The sequence below is a fragment of the Talaromyces rugulosus genome, chromosome VI, assembly GCF_013368755.1.
Source record: "Talaromyces rugulosus chromosome VI, complete sequence".
NCBI classification, from domain to species: Eukaryota; Fungi; Ascomycota; class Eurotiomycetes; order Eurotiales; family Trichocomaceae; genus Talaromyces; species Talaromyces rugulosus.
This window is the reverse complement of record NC_049566.1, coordinates 4585369-4598893: the sequence shown is the minus strand read 5'-3', so window position 1 is coordinate 4598893 and position 13525 is coordinate 4585369. Positions and strand designations below refer to the sequence as shown.

General features: G+C 45.7%; 4 protein-coding genes across 4 annotated transcripts; 3 read left to right on the top strand and 1 right to left on the bottom strand.

Moving 5' to 3' along the window:
• Window positions 1–193: 193 nt before the first annotated feature.
• TRUGW13939_11893 (uncharacterized protein) lies at window positions 194–4301 on the top strand (the record flags this gene model as incomplete). The annotated part of the gene is made up of 5 exons (XM_035494997.1): window positions 194–368; window positions 441–929; window positions 2189–2244; window positions 2608–3854; window positions 3914–4301. 5 exons carry the CDS (start codon window positions 194–196, stop codon window positions 4299–4301), a joined length of 2355 nt encoding a protein of 784 aa, XP_035350890.1.
• A 580-nt stretch (window positions 4302–4881) lies between these two features.
• On the bottom strand, window positions 4882–6591 carry TRUGW13939_11892 (uncharacterized protein; the record flags this gene model as incomplete). Its single annotated transcript, XM_035494996.1, has 2 exons — window positions 4882–5842; window positions 5930–6591. 2 exons carry the CDS (start codon window positions 6589–6591, stop codon window positions 4882–4884), a joined length of 1623 nt encoding a protein of 540 aa, XP_035350889.1.
• A 1381-nt stretch (window positions 6592–7972) lies between these two features.
• TRUGW13939_11891 (uncharacterized protein) lies at window positions 7973–10655 on the top strand (the record flags this gene model as incomplete). The annotated part of the gene is made up of 4 exons (XM_035494995.1): window positions 7973–8117; window positions 8182–8837; window positions 8917–9426; window positions 9480–10655. The coding sequence occupies 4 exons, from the start codon at window positions 7973–7975 to the stop codon at window positions 10653–10655; spliced, it is 2487 nt and encodes an 828-aa protein (XP_035350888.1).
• Window positions 10656–11361: 706 nt separating this feature from the next.
• Window positions 11362–13296, top strand: TRUGW13939_11890 (uncharacterized protein; the record flags this gene model as incomplete). The annotated part of the gene is made up of 1 exon (XM_035494994.1): window positions 11362–13296. The coding sequence occupies one exon, from the start codon at window positions 11362–11364 to the stop codon at window positions 13294–13296; it is 1935 nt and encodes a 644-aa protein (XP_035350887.1).
• Window positions 13297–13525: the final 229 nt, after the last annotated feature.

Below are 13525 nucleotides of genomic sequence, written 5' to 3'. Positions count from 1 at the left end.
TTGGCCGACCCCTCCTACTATTTCCTACCTGGGCGCCTTATTCCTCATAAGCCTCTACTTAGCTCACATGTCTAGACTCTTTCTCTTTCTTTTCGCTGTATGACTGCCATATTCAGAACAATGTCTTTGCAGAGGTATTCATCAACTTCCACGTTTATGCATTTGACGACTGCGTGATCTTCCAACTATCATTATGGGAAACGATACGAAAGGCTATGATGAGGCCGCATCCACTATGAGTTCTTCAGGGACGCATTTATCCTCGGGCCGCAAATCTCTGAACACCTTCAGTACCTTGGAAGTGGTTCAACATAGCGATCTAGAAGCGTATAAAAATGCTTCGGAAATGCCTCAGTGGCAGTTCAAAGGTGTGTGTGTGTGTCTTAATATTTCCCCACAAGCAGAAAAAAGGAAGATGAAATGTCTAATACTGTGTGCAGATGCTTCATATCTCAGATCTGCTCCGGCGGCTTCCGAGCACGGCAGTACTACTCCTATCGGCTCATCGCCACAAGTGCAACAACAGCCCTCGCATGAGATGATATGCGGGCTGCCGAAGCGCGCATTCTGGATCATATTTTCGGTTGTAACGGGCCTTTGTGTCATCGCCATCATCGTCGGAGGAGCCGTTGGGGGAACTCGCCATCAGAACTCTCAATCCTCGAATACAAGTGCCGCTTCCTCGAACCCTACAGCCATTGTCACCGTCACTGTTGCTCCTACATCACTATCGCCTTCTACTACAACAACCGATCCCCCGACAACAACTTCTGTGTGCGTTGGTGGCACGGGGGCGGGAAATTATGCTGGGTTATGTGGTTTCGCTTGCAATTATGGATATTGTCCGGCAGGCCCATGTACTTGCACCACATCGGGCACGCCTGTTCCAACTCCTCCGACGACTGGAGTCAAAGGTGTTCCTCTAAAGGGTGAAGACGATTCATACACGGGCTTGTGTAGTTACTGCTGCAACCATGGATATTGTCCTAAAGGCGCTTGCACCACGAAAGCCGCGTGAACCGGTTTACACATGAACAGTTATTATTCATCGGAGTTAGTCACATTTAAGGGCGGTTATGTTATTAGGATATTGAATTTAGCGCAGTTATAGGTATTTCTCGACATGTGGGTTTTTTGAGGTGACTCGTATCTCACGCTATCCGGCGTTCATTTTTATTACGGATGCCCGCGGTTAGGGTCCAGTTCAACCTTCCATCGATATTGCACATGTGATCGTAGATAGCGAATATTCAAAAGCTCTTCTACCTTTTTTTGTTTAAAAAAAACTAAAGCCTCTGTCAGGCCATCCATCACGTCGAGTGGAATGATTATTGCCACTTATTATTGTTTTACATTTTCGGCCCCATCGTTGCATTCTGATCCTAGATGTGAGTTTGGTTGTTGGTTTTATGTGGCGTTTTGCTCAAGGGCCCGTGGATGACACCGCCAGCCACATTCGCCCGTTGCTATAGCGTTAGAGTCTATTCTCGTTTCGTAGAAAGCATGAATCGGAGGAGACCCAATTTGGAATTATACTCGAACTTGGAAGGTTCAAAGTGGGCCGATAGGCTGGCTTCTTGAAGCTTTAGCGCTGAGTAGTTGGGTTCTCCACTAAGATGTGACTGAATTGTCCCCCAATTTCCAACACATTTGAGTTCTCCCTGGATTATTGGCTTGCCATTTGAGAGTACTCCGTACTGTGATGTTATTGGGTGCTGTATGCGCGCCGTTGATCACAAATAGTCTCGCTGTCAATGCCAAATGTCATTCTCCTCTTCGTAGCTTGGTTATCAGCCACTGGTATATCTGTGTATTTGAAGTACGTAGATCCAAAATGCGCTACAACCCCCCGGTTAAATGTTATGTTAATCACGGCTTGTTCGACTGCCCCTATTCTTCGCATAGTATATGAATTGAGCAATCGTAGTAGGGTGTTTGTGTATTAGCCACCAAAAATAAAGCAGCTGTCCGAAAAAACAAAATAAACTATTCCCACGTGGATGAAGCATGCACAAGTTGCACAACCGTTCATTGTGCATTATTCCCAATTAGGAAGGCGGCTAATTTGCGGGCGGAACAAGCCGAGGCGAATTAAGCTATGCGCTATCCCTAAACGGGAATGTTTATACTTGTGAAGAATGTTCGAGGTGAAAAAAGGAATATGCGAAACGTTTGCTACTGACGACAGGGCTCTCTAGCGTCTATCTGAAGGAAATATTATTGAATCCATTCAAGTGTATACTTGTGAATTGTCAAACAGAGACCGTAGAATTAATAACCATCACCCAGTCTTCCTACTCCAGACCGCTTTTCCGGCTGTGATGAGTTACAAGTACAACAAAATTGCGGGCCAATGAAAGCGGCTACCGCAAGCTGCCGTACATTCAGAAACTTGATATTTATAGTGGTAATATTATTAATAATCCGACAAGTCTGTTTCTCATGAAACTCTGGGCTGGGTGTTTCGGCTATCGGCACGGAGCTAAGCCCGGGCTTACTGCCGAGGGGCGAGGATGACGAAACAGCTGTAAAAATATTGGTAGTTCGTGGACATCGCTTAATGCTTTTTAGGTAGCTTAGTTGTCTGTGCTGTGGTTTTTTAAAAAGTCCACGGTTTGTCACTTGACCCCTCTGGCGGCAGCGGCCAGCCTTTTCATCCTCCTCACACCAGCTGCCGTGATGTCGACCATCTCGCGTGTGTTGTCCGTCGCGGTCAATAAACCGTATCGCACGCGAAAACTCCAGGATGTATCCCCCCCATTCATAAACGAAGATGGCTTCGTCGACTTTTCTCCCGACGATATCGAGAACCCGCGGAACTGGTCGATCGGTCGCCGTGCTATCATCAGCGTTACAACCGTTTTGCTGGTTTTGAACGCAACCTTCGCCTCGAGCTCTCCAAGCGGTTGCTTCGGCTCCATCTCAAAGGAATTTGGCATCTCGACTGAGGTAGCCGGCCTCACAATCACCCTTTTTCTACTCGGTTATTGCGCTGGTCCGCTGATTTTTGCCCCTCTGAGCGAGTTCTACGGTCGCCGGTGGATCTTCTATATAACGTTTTCACTTTATCTCGTTTTCAACTTCCTTTGCGCATTTGCTCCTAATTACGGTAGCCTGCTCGTAGGCAGATTTCTAACAGGGACCTTCATCTCCGCTCCATTGAGCAATGGCCCGGGTGTTTTGGCCGACCTGTGGAATCCGCTCCAACGCTCCAACGCAATGGCTGGTTTCTCGGCCATGGTGTGGATTGGGCCAGCTCTCGGTCCTGTTGTCGCGGGGTTCCTCGAGTTAAACAAAGATTGGCGCTGGAGTTTTTACGTACTTCTCTGGCTCGGTGGGGCATCGGCAATTTTGATGCTGACAATCCCCGAAACATACGCACCCAAGATCCTCTATATAAAGGCAAAACGGATTCGCAAGGCAAAAATCCCGGGATATGAGAATGTCAAATCTGCATCTGAAGAAAATGATATGAGTCTTGTTGGTATCTACAAAGTTGCTTTGACCCGGCCATGGATCATTCTCTTTGACCCCATCTCCTTGCTATGCGCCGTATACTTGGCAGTTGTCTATACTTTACTCTATATGCTTTTCTCAATCTACCCAATAGTCTTCCAGGAAAGACGTGGGTGGAATACCGGCGTAGGCGAATTACCATTGATTGGTACTGTCGTAGGTGCCTTGGCTGGTGGTGCTGTCGTCCTGGTAGACACTCGGATACGCCAGAAGAAAATCGACAGAGGCGAAAGGAAGATGGAAGACGCTGCTCCTGAGGACCGATTGCCCCTAGCTATGATCGGTGGCTTTGGCTTTGCTGCAGGTATGTTTTGGTTTGCATGGTCTGCTGAATACAAGTAAGTTTCTCTCATTGACAGCCTATGAATATGTTTTCTCAAGCTAACCACCTGTGTAGTTCTGTCCATTGGATAGTCCCTACAATAGCCGGCGGCGTGCTTTCGGCCTCTATGTTGCTCATTTTCGTCGCATATCTAAACTATCTTGTTGATGTTTACCTAATGTATGCTGCGTCCGCCATTGCTGCAAATACAATTGCTCGTTCGGCCTGTGGCGCAGCCGCACCACTTTTCACGAATCAAATGTTTACTGCAATGGGAGTGGGTGGTGGAGGTAGTTTGATCGGTGGTGTTGCTACTCTGTTAGCCTGCATTCCTTTTCTGTTTTACAAGTACGGAAAGCAGATCAGGATACGGAGTAAATTTGCTCCAACTAATCAGAAGCGCGTTCAACAAGAAACAGACGAAGAAAGTGGCAGTCCAGACGGGCAAATAACCGATAAATAGTTTTCGGATTATCAATGTACATCATTAATAAGTGATAATTGTTTATAATTTGAGTTATACCTCATAAACGTTTTTGATATACTGTATAATGAGAGTGAATAATCCGGTTGCCCCAATAGGAAATTTTTCGGTCCTAGGTGAGATTGTTTCGGAAGCTTGTTTACCCAGTAGGGATGGCTATTGGTTTCCCTAGAACTACAATACTTAAATTATGTGTAGGAATTGACAAGTTCAATCGCCAGATTAAATATTGATATCTTTTTCTCTTTTGTGGATACCTCGCTGTTACTATTGGTATTATGTGATTCAAATTTTCATAGCTAGCTGCAGTATTAGAAACTATTAATTGGTATGTATATATCTTCATAATTCGTATAAACCACTATTTCTATGTTCAAAACGCATTAGACGTGTCTCAGATTTCTATAAGCTAACCAATCCATAGGTTTGAACGGCCAAAACAATGCGAGGAAAACCATCAATGTCTAAGAATACTCCTATATAAAATGCAATGATATATATATATCGGAAGTTGCGAAAAGTATTGGCGTATATAGATAACGCAATATTTTCATCGCGACTAGTCATCATGTGTGGCGGGCGCAGGGGGGATTTCAACCCTCCATATTATAGCAGCAACAATGGCGAACAAGCTTGCAGCCACCATCCAGGCTAATCCCCTCCAGACGCCTCCCAGGTCAATTCCCCATTTGAAGACATTGGTCATGACCGGGCTGGCAAGAATCATCCCAAAAGCCTGAATAATTTCAATCATGACGTAGACGCGAGCGGTCTCTTCAGGCTTGATCATGGTTGCCACGATGGCACGGGTAGTATATACAAAGCCGGCTCCCATGGTCTGGATAACGAGAAAGAAAATGACCAACCAAACATATGGTGAAAGACCCATACCGAGGGTCCCCACAAGGAGGCATATGACGCTGACTTTGGTGAGAATCAAATCTTTTGTTCGACTGTCGACTCCTCGTTTCTTCTGTAAATACCATGACGCTAGTGGCAAAACCACAAGTAAGAGTCCCACCATAAGGATGGATTTTAGAGAAACCAGTAGATTGGCAGCAATAAGTTTCCAACCATAACGAAGGGATACATATTGCACCAAGAACCAAGAAGAGCCGCGGCTGAGTTTGTATACTAGGAACGAGGAGAAGAGAAGCATGACCTGCTTATTTTTCAAAAGAAAAGAGTACGCTTTGACAGCAGATATTGCACCCTGCAATTTTGTTTTTGGGGTTTCAGCGTGTAAAGGCTTGTCAAAAGATGAAGGATGATTTTCATCGTCGGCGTGTAGGTCAGATAGTTCATGCTCTTCTGTTTGATCCTGGTGTTTTTGTTCACTCGATGGAAATGCATTCTTCGTTTCGGGCAGGGTAATTCCCAGACAGACACCAAAGATGACAATACCCCAACCCAAAAGCAGGGGAGTCCAATTACTGTACAGCATGAGCCATGAGCCGATTGAGTTTGATAGGAATTCAGATCCCATAACAGCCACTCCGAACTGGAAGAACATAGCAGATCTAGTTTTGTTTATCAGTAAAAAATTTCAACAACTGATAACTTATAAAACATGGTATATAGGGTGAATATATGAGACGAATACTTACCGCTGCGCTTCAGTCGTCACATCGGTCATCATCGTCCACACCACGGCAGCAGCAACGACGACACCACCGCCAAACAGCCATGACAGAGACGACAACCAGATTGCACGGAGTGGAATGGTCTCTGACCACCACAGTACGCATCCCTGCATGAGGATGTTGAGGACAAAGCCCGGGATAGCTAAAAGAATAGTAGGCTTGCGTCCGATGCGATCGGCCAGTAGCCCGTATGGCAGTGCCAACAAAATACTGGCTACCCCGTCAAACAGCTCCATGTACCCTTTGATAACAGCTATTTCTCCCTGTACCTCCGGGCCCTTGCACTCTTCTTCCGGGATCTGGCCATCGGGGCCGATCTTGGACGGGTCACTTTCGTTGTAGAAATTTCGACAAGCAATAGACTCGAAGATACGGGTTGTTGGGCCAGAGGTCATCGCATTTCCAGTTTCGACGAAGAGGATGATCGCAAACAGTGTTATCATCAGGCGGATTCGCAATTTCTCCCGAATACCATGATTCTGACGGTGGCTCGAAGGAGGTCGGTCTCGTTCTTGCGGTGAACTCGGGGGAGCGCCATCGGAACGCAACAGGAACGGAGCATCTTCACGGTCCTCGAAACGATCGTCTATTTCGTCTCCCTTGGTGGAAGAAGTGACTGCTTGCATTTTTCCTTTCCTTTTCGGAATTATGGCTCAATTGGCATGAATAAAGAGAAATACTGAACCGGGTGAATATCGTTTGACAGGCCCAGCCCTTTGTCCGTTCCGGAGCAGCGAGCGCTCCCGGGGTTCGAGGCGAAAAGCACGGCGAAATCAGTGAGGTCGCATAACACTATACAATCGTAGATGCAAACAAAGCATAAAAGTGCGGCTCAATAATGACAATAGAACTAATTCAATAGCTGGCAGCCAGCTGCGATGGTGTTCAGATCTGTGATCAAGTGTGCCATTTCCGGCCCCTCAGCTGAGTAATCCTACAGTACAGATCGACCAATATGGCCAATCATAGGCTCGTATTTACCAAAAGTGGGTCGATTTTATTGTTTCAGCCAATAAGCATCTGTCGCTGCACAACCGGCATACCCGGATAAGAAAAGCAGCACTATTAATAGTTTCCACTCGTATTAGTATTATTATTATGGTTTATAATTCACAGCAGGCGCATCATAATATTTGTCTACCGGAAAATATTGTCCAGAAAGAGACCACAATGAAGCAGCTGTGGTGTGGAAGAATGCCTGTTTTAGTCTCTGTACTTCATTGAAATCGTAGATGGCGATTTCATTGGGCAAGAGAAAAGATGGTGACATTATCGATCAATCATAATTGATTCTCATTTTCATAAAACGAGCAAGCGAAAAGGGTGGCCGGATGCTGGTAGCTCGATTTTGTACGAAAACGGAAATAGTTTCCTAAACAAGTAGAACGATCAAAACGGAAGTCTCGGGATTTAGATGACATGTAGTCTTGTACAACCTGAACTTTCAACTGACATCAATGCCAAGGAAAAATACGTAAGAACTGGATTAACATAGGGTAGGCATTAAATTAATCTTTAAATGTAATATCCACTACGTGGATACAGCCAAGAAAAGAGCTTGCTTCTTACGAAGCTCATTACGACGATAGATAGTGGAACATTACTGCCTGCGACTTATAATCCTGACAATCTTTTCGAATGGTCTGCAGTTATCCATCTAATGAAAAAATCAATATCCGTAGCGGATCGGCTGCTCTCGTGGCTTCTCAAGTCATGAGCCGAGTTTAGGATTCCCGAGAGCACAGCCTTCCTCTACACATGCATCAGCCAATAACGGAAGTGGATAGTTTTAGCCATACCTAGGCAACATCATAAAATCTATTGGGTTTGGAACGCCAGGGCGCAGTACATGTATTCATCATCAAAGCCCAAAGCCCAAAGCCCAAGCAGTTGGTATTCTCAACTGTCAATTATATTGGCGGCTGGCGGGTGGTGGTTTAGCCGGATAGTTGTTTTTGCCAAGGTGATCGTCAGACACGCTCCTGAAAATGACCCAGCTAGTTAATAATGGCTTCGGCCGAAGATATGACAGTGGGTCTCGGACAGCAAAACCCGATGATTTCGCAAGGTGAAGCCAAGCCAAATCCACATTGCGCATTTCTTGGCGCTGCAAAGAAGTCGGCGTATTTCCGGACAATGGCAGGTGTATCTGGTATGATGCCTTTACGAACAATCCATGGTGAAAATCAACTTCCCAGAGACGCATAATTAATAAGGCTATGCGAATAGACACCCACAATTAGTTTCTATGGCCGTGCCAGCACCATATGTCACCTTTCGTTCGACTATGGCGTCAGACAGTCAAGTCGCCAGGCAACAGTATGCGTGTGCTATATGTGTTCAACGCAAAGTCAAATGTGACAAGCGTCAGCCATGCTGTTCTGCTTGCTCCCGCTCCTCGCTGCCTTGCAGATATCGCAGTTCACCTCCATCACAACGTCGCAAGAGGAAAGCGTTTTCTGCTGTTACCGAAAGTGTTGGCAGCAGCCGACACGACCCTCACAACCATGCTACTCATCATCATCAAAATAGTCTGAACCAAGCATTGTTGGACAGATTGAGGGCTCATGAAACAACAATGCGAAATGCAGGAATATCATTCCAGAGTTTTACGAGTGATCTCAATCATCCTCACCCTCCTGATAACCATCCACATCATCTTGAAGGTGGTCAACACAACGAGGAAAATGATGTGAACGCTCAAAGCAGCACGCAACAACAACACATACCAAACAAACCAGCCATACCAATGCAGGTAAAGACAAATACTTCTCGATCTCATGCACTTCGGCTTCATCGGGGAACTTTAATCCCCGAGTATGGAGGAAAGCGGTACTACGACCATGGATTTATTGGAATTATGGGCCAAGAAGTAAGCAGGCTTTACTTTATATCAAAAAAAGGAGTTTCTTTTCCTTTATTTTAGCCTAGTATAACTGATTGTAAAACAGTATAGGCAAAGCTTGACCAATCAGCCCAAGCTACAAAGATCGACAAGTGGCAGGCCTCTCTCAATGCAGACAGAAGCAACTTCAGATCTACTAGCGGTTTCTGTTCTGACTAATATGCCGTCATCAGCTGCATCCATGCATACGCCAAGTCATGAACATCGGTTATTTCTGTCAGGCGCCGACAAAGTGAGATACTGGGATATATTTATGGAGAATGTTCATCCTTTAACAAAGATTGTTCATGCACCGAGCATGTGGCAGCTTATATTTGATGAAGATTCTAGTATACCTAATAATATGACGGGCAGTAACAAAGCCGATGCTCTCCTGTATGCTATATGTGCATGCGCTGTTTCGTCTCTAGCAGCCACTGAATGTGAAAGAGTGTTCAAGAGCAACCAGCTTGAGCTACTTAATAATTTTCAGTCTGTGGCAAGAAATATCCTATTTGAGTCATGTTTCCTCAAGGTTCCAGACCTTGACTTACTGCGGGCACATGTGCTCTTGCTGGTACGTTGTGGTTTCAAACCAGTTCTTCAACTCGCGGCTAATGATAAGAGCAGACATCAATGCTACACAACTCAGAAGCTTATCCACTATGGACGTTGATGGGAACTACAATTCGTCTCGCCCAATCCCAAGGTCTTCATCGCGATGGCACAAATTTAGGTCTCTCGTTATTTGAAGTTGAGATGCGTCGTCGTCTTTGGTGGTACATTGTAACCCTGGACGCACGACTGACGGAGATCATAGGAGGCGAAAGCTCGTTACCAAAATCCATGGATGCTTTATTGCCGTCCAACCTCAGCGACGATGACTTGAGCCCAACAATGACATGTTATCCTCATATCCATACAGGAGCATCTGAGATGACATTTTGTTTGGTTCGCTACGAGATTGCCCGCTTCCAGTGCGAACGCGAATCCTCTCGATCAGACCATCTTTCAACACCGTCACGAGCAACCCACCCCAGAATAGACGGGGGAGAGCGTGGTGGCTTTTCTGGGTTAGAAAGTGTTTTGGAGCAAAAGTATCTCCGTTTCTGTGACCCTGTGATCCCGCTACAACTTTTGGCGACTACCACCGCACGCTCCACGCTCTGTAAACTAAAACAAATGGCTATCCACAGCATAAACCGCTCGACCCCGGAGGAAGGCCATGCGCTACAGCACCCGGTAGATACTGAAGAGAATTACCGAAAGACATTTAGTCTTGCTGTTCGAAATGTCCGGTACGACAACCTTATTCATTCAACTAGATCTCAGGGTAAATATCTTTGGTTTGTCAACTTTCACATCCCATGGGGTGGGCCAGTTTATGTGCTCAAAGCTCTCGCCTACCGCCCTGAGTGGGACAGCGACATGGAAGCAGCCTGGGAGCAGATTGAGGAGCTTTATGATCACCATCCCGAGTATCTTGAGAATGACAAAGATATATACCACATTCTTCGCGGGCTGACGCTGAAAGCCTGGTTTGCAAGAGAAGGTGCTTTAAAAGCAAAAGGATTATCAGTGCTTTCAGAGGTCCAGAACCCTGCCTTCGTCACAGCTATTAAGGCAAGAGATTCTAAACATGGACAGCCACCACCACTTGGCAGTAATAGAGGAATCCCACCCCATCAACGAACAATTGATCCTGCATCAGTCACGAGTGGCTTAGATGATATCTCATCCGCCGACATCGAACTGCTGGACCCCTTATTTGCCTCGAGTGAATGGGCTAACTGGTCTGTTTATTGATTTATAATAATAGTCCTTAATAACAATCTTTACACAATTAGTATTCGTAAAATTGCTTTATGGAACGTTGGTTTAGGGCATAAGCTTGCATTAATTAGTTGAAGTACTAAATAGCTCATTTTCCGTCATTGTGTGCCTTAGAATCGTTTAACACCCATTTCCATCACTAGAGAGTACCTTTTTATGTTAATTTTAATAAAAATTGGTTAGGTAACTGTTACAAAATACATCCTGGTCGAATAAGGCCGTTGAAACACGCATATAGATGGCCAAGAGCCAAGACTCAAGATCCACTCCAGCCTCGGGTTTGGTAGAACCCGTTCGGCCGAACGTTGCATCAGACCCAGCAGTTATATTGTTTACATTTGAAACTATGTCCGCGGGTTTTAATTATCATAGGTTAGAATATTATAATTCTTGCCATTTGATGGGTCCATTTGGCAGGTGGACGTTAATCAGTGGATACGTGTACCGCCTGGCCAGTTCCATACTACTACTAATATTTAACCTGACCTCCCCTCTCGTAGTCCCTTGTAAGCTTTATTTTCTCACTGCCCTAAATTTCGAATGAAATAATAAACTGTCTTTTTGGGTTACAATTCAAAAAGGCATTGTCATCAGAAAGCAGGACAGCATGCGTTCAATATTACTATCATTAGGGCTAGCCATCGGGCCAGCCCTAGCTACTTGTCCTTATGCAAGAAACATGAACGCTGACTCTGACGAGGTTCAGATACCACATGATCATCCTTCACGCGATGTTTCTTCTGCAAATGACAAGAAGGAAGGAGTCTTTCTGATGAACAGGATCGCTCCTGGGACTTCTCAGCTGTATGTTTCCAACGTGAATGGGACCAACGAACGGCCCCTGCTGTCCAACCCGGTCTACGAATACCACGCCACCTTTTCGCCCGATAGCCAGTGGATTACTTTTACTAGTGAGAGGAACGGAGACGGAAATTCGGACATATATCGTGTCCGTACAAACGGCTCCGATCTCCAGGAATTAGTCGCGACGCCTGCGGTAGAGGACTCGGTCGTACTGTCTCCTGATGGGAAGAAAGCTGCATTTGTTTCGACTGCTTCCGATATCGCTGACTACCGGGCAAACATCTGGGTATTGGATTTGGAGACGGGTAACAAGTGGAACTTGACGGATACCCCATTGACTGCTGCCAACTCTTCCCTCATGAACGGTTATTTCCGACCTGCATGGTCCCCTGATGGAGAGTGGATTGCATTTTCTTCCGACCGCAACACAAATTGGGACGGCCATGGAGAAGAAACATTTTTTGGGCTTAGTGGCTGGGAACATACTCAGGAATTGTCTGTATACGCAATCCGTCCTAATGGGTCCGACTTCCGCCAAATTGTCACTAAAGAGGGCTACACCCTCGGTTCACCGAAGTGGTCTCCCGATGGAAAACGAATTCTTTACTACGAAATGACCAGAGAAGCTACTTGGGATTCACATCGCCCTGAGTCAATCGCTTCAGCAAACTCAAGTATTGTCTCTGTTGATTTTGAAACGGGAACAGACCGTGTCGTTGAAGTTGGGACGTCGGGGGTAAAAATATTCCCACAATATATTTCACAAAATGAGATCGGATATCTTCTCAAGGGAGGCACTAAGGAAGGTCTCTATACAACAGGTGGTGGGTATGTCAACACAACTATCCGCTCGCCAGCTTGGTCTCCAGATGGCAAAAAGGTCGTCTACGAGAAGACAAGCTGGGTCATTCGTCCTTTGGATAAGAAGCTTTACAGCTGGGACAGTGATTGGGAGTATAAATTTACCGATGTCTTTCCTCAACTGTCAAATAAGCAAAACCAAGTTGCTATTACTCAGAAGCAGCTTGGCAACTCTTCTATCGTGACCACAACAACGAAGGGTGAGAATACTCATCTGGTCTATAATGATCTCACGAGTGATGAGGTCGATCCTTCCCTGGTTACCCAAGGTTTAGCCGGGGCTTTCCAACCCACTTGGTCCCCAGATGACCAGTGGCTTGCGTTTGGCTTGGGCTCCTGGTTTACGGAGCGTGGATTGTTCGGCGGGTGGTTGGTTAGAGCCACCGCAAATGGATCTTACTCGGAGGTTCTTACCAGCAGCACTTCCAACCTTACTGCAAATACCACTGCACAAAACTCAGGATTTCCTAGCTACTCGCACGATGGAAAAAAGCTCGTTTACCGTGTCTGGGGAGCCGAATCAGCAAATGGTGACAAATCGCAACTCGGTCTGCGGGTACTTGATATCGAGACTAAGGATGTCACCGTTCTAACTAATGAGTGGGACAACCTTCCATTCTTTTCACCCGATGGCACGAAGATCGTCTTCACTCGAAAGACCAGTCCTACGAACTACGAAGTATGCACTATCAACCCGGACGGAACGGACTTGAAGGTGCTTACCAGTAGCGGTGCCAACGATGCCCATGCGGTATGGAGTCACGACGGGCGCATTCTATACTCAACCGGCATGTTTGGTTTCCAGTATGAATGTGCGCTGTACGATAACACCTTTCAACCGTATGGACAGATTATGGTCATGGATGCCGATGGGACAAATAAACGAGCTCTTACCAATTCACTTTGGGAAGATTCCATGCCATTGTATCTCCCCAACTCAGTGCTTTAACCCTACGTCTTGTTCTAAGTAATGCACCGGTATGTTTTGCACATACAACAAGTGAGCCGCAAAAATTGATATTAAACTGGCGAACTTTGAAGTGCCGATTGCCAATGTTTATAAATAAAAATATGGAAAAACTTTCAACTTGAAATTTCTCCCCCAGAAGCAGGCTGCCATATGATATCTCAGGGATTATTGTTATATAAACCTATCTTTCAGTAGTCTTCTAGGCAGA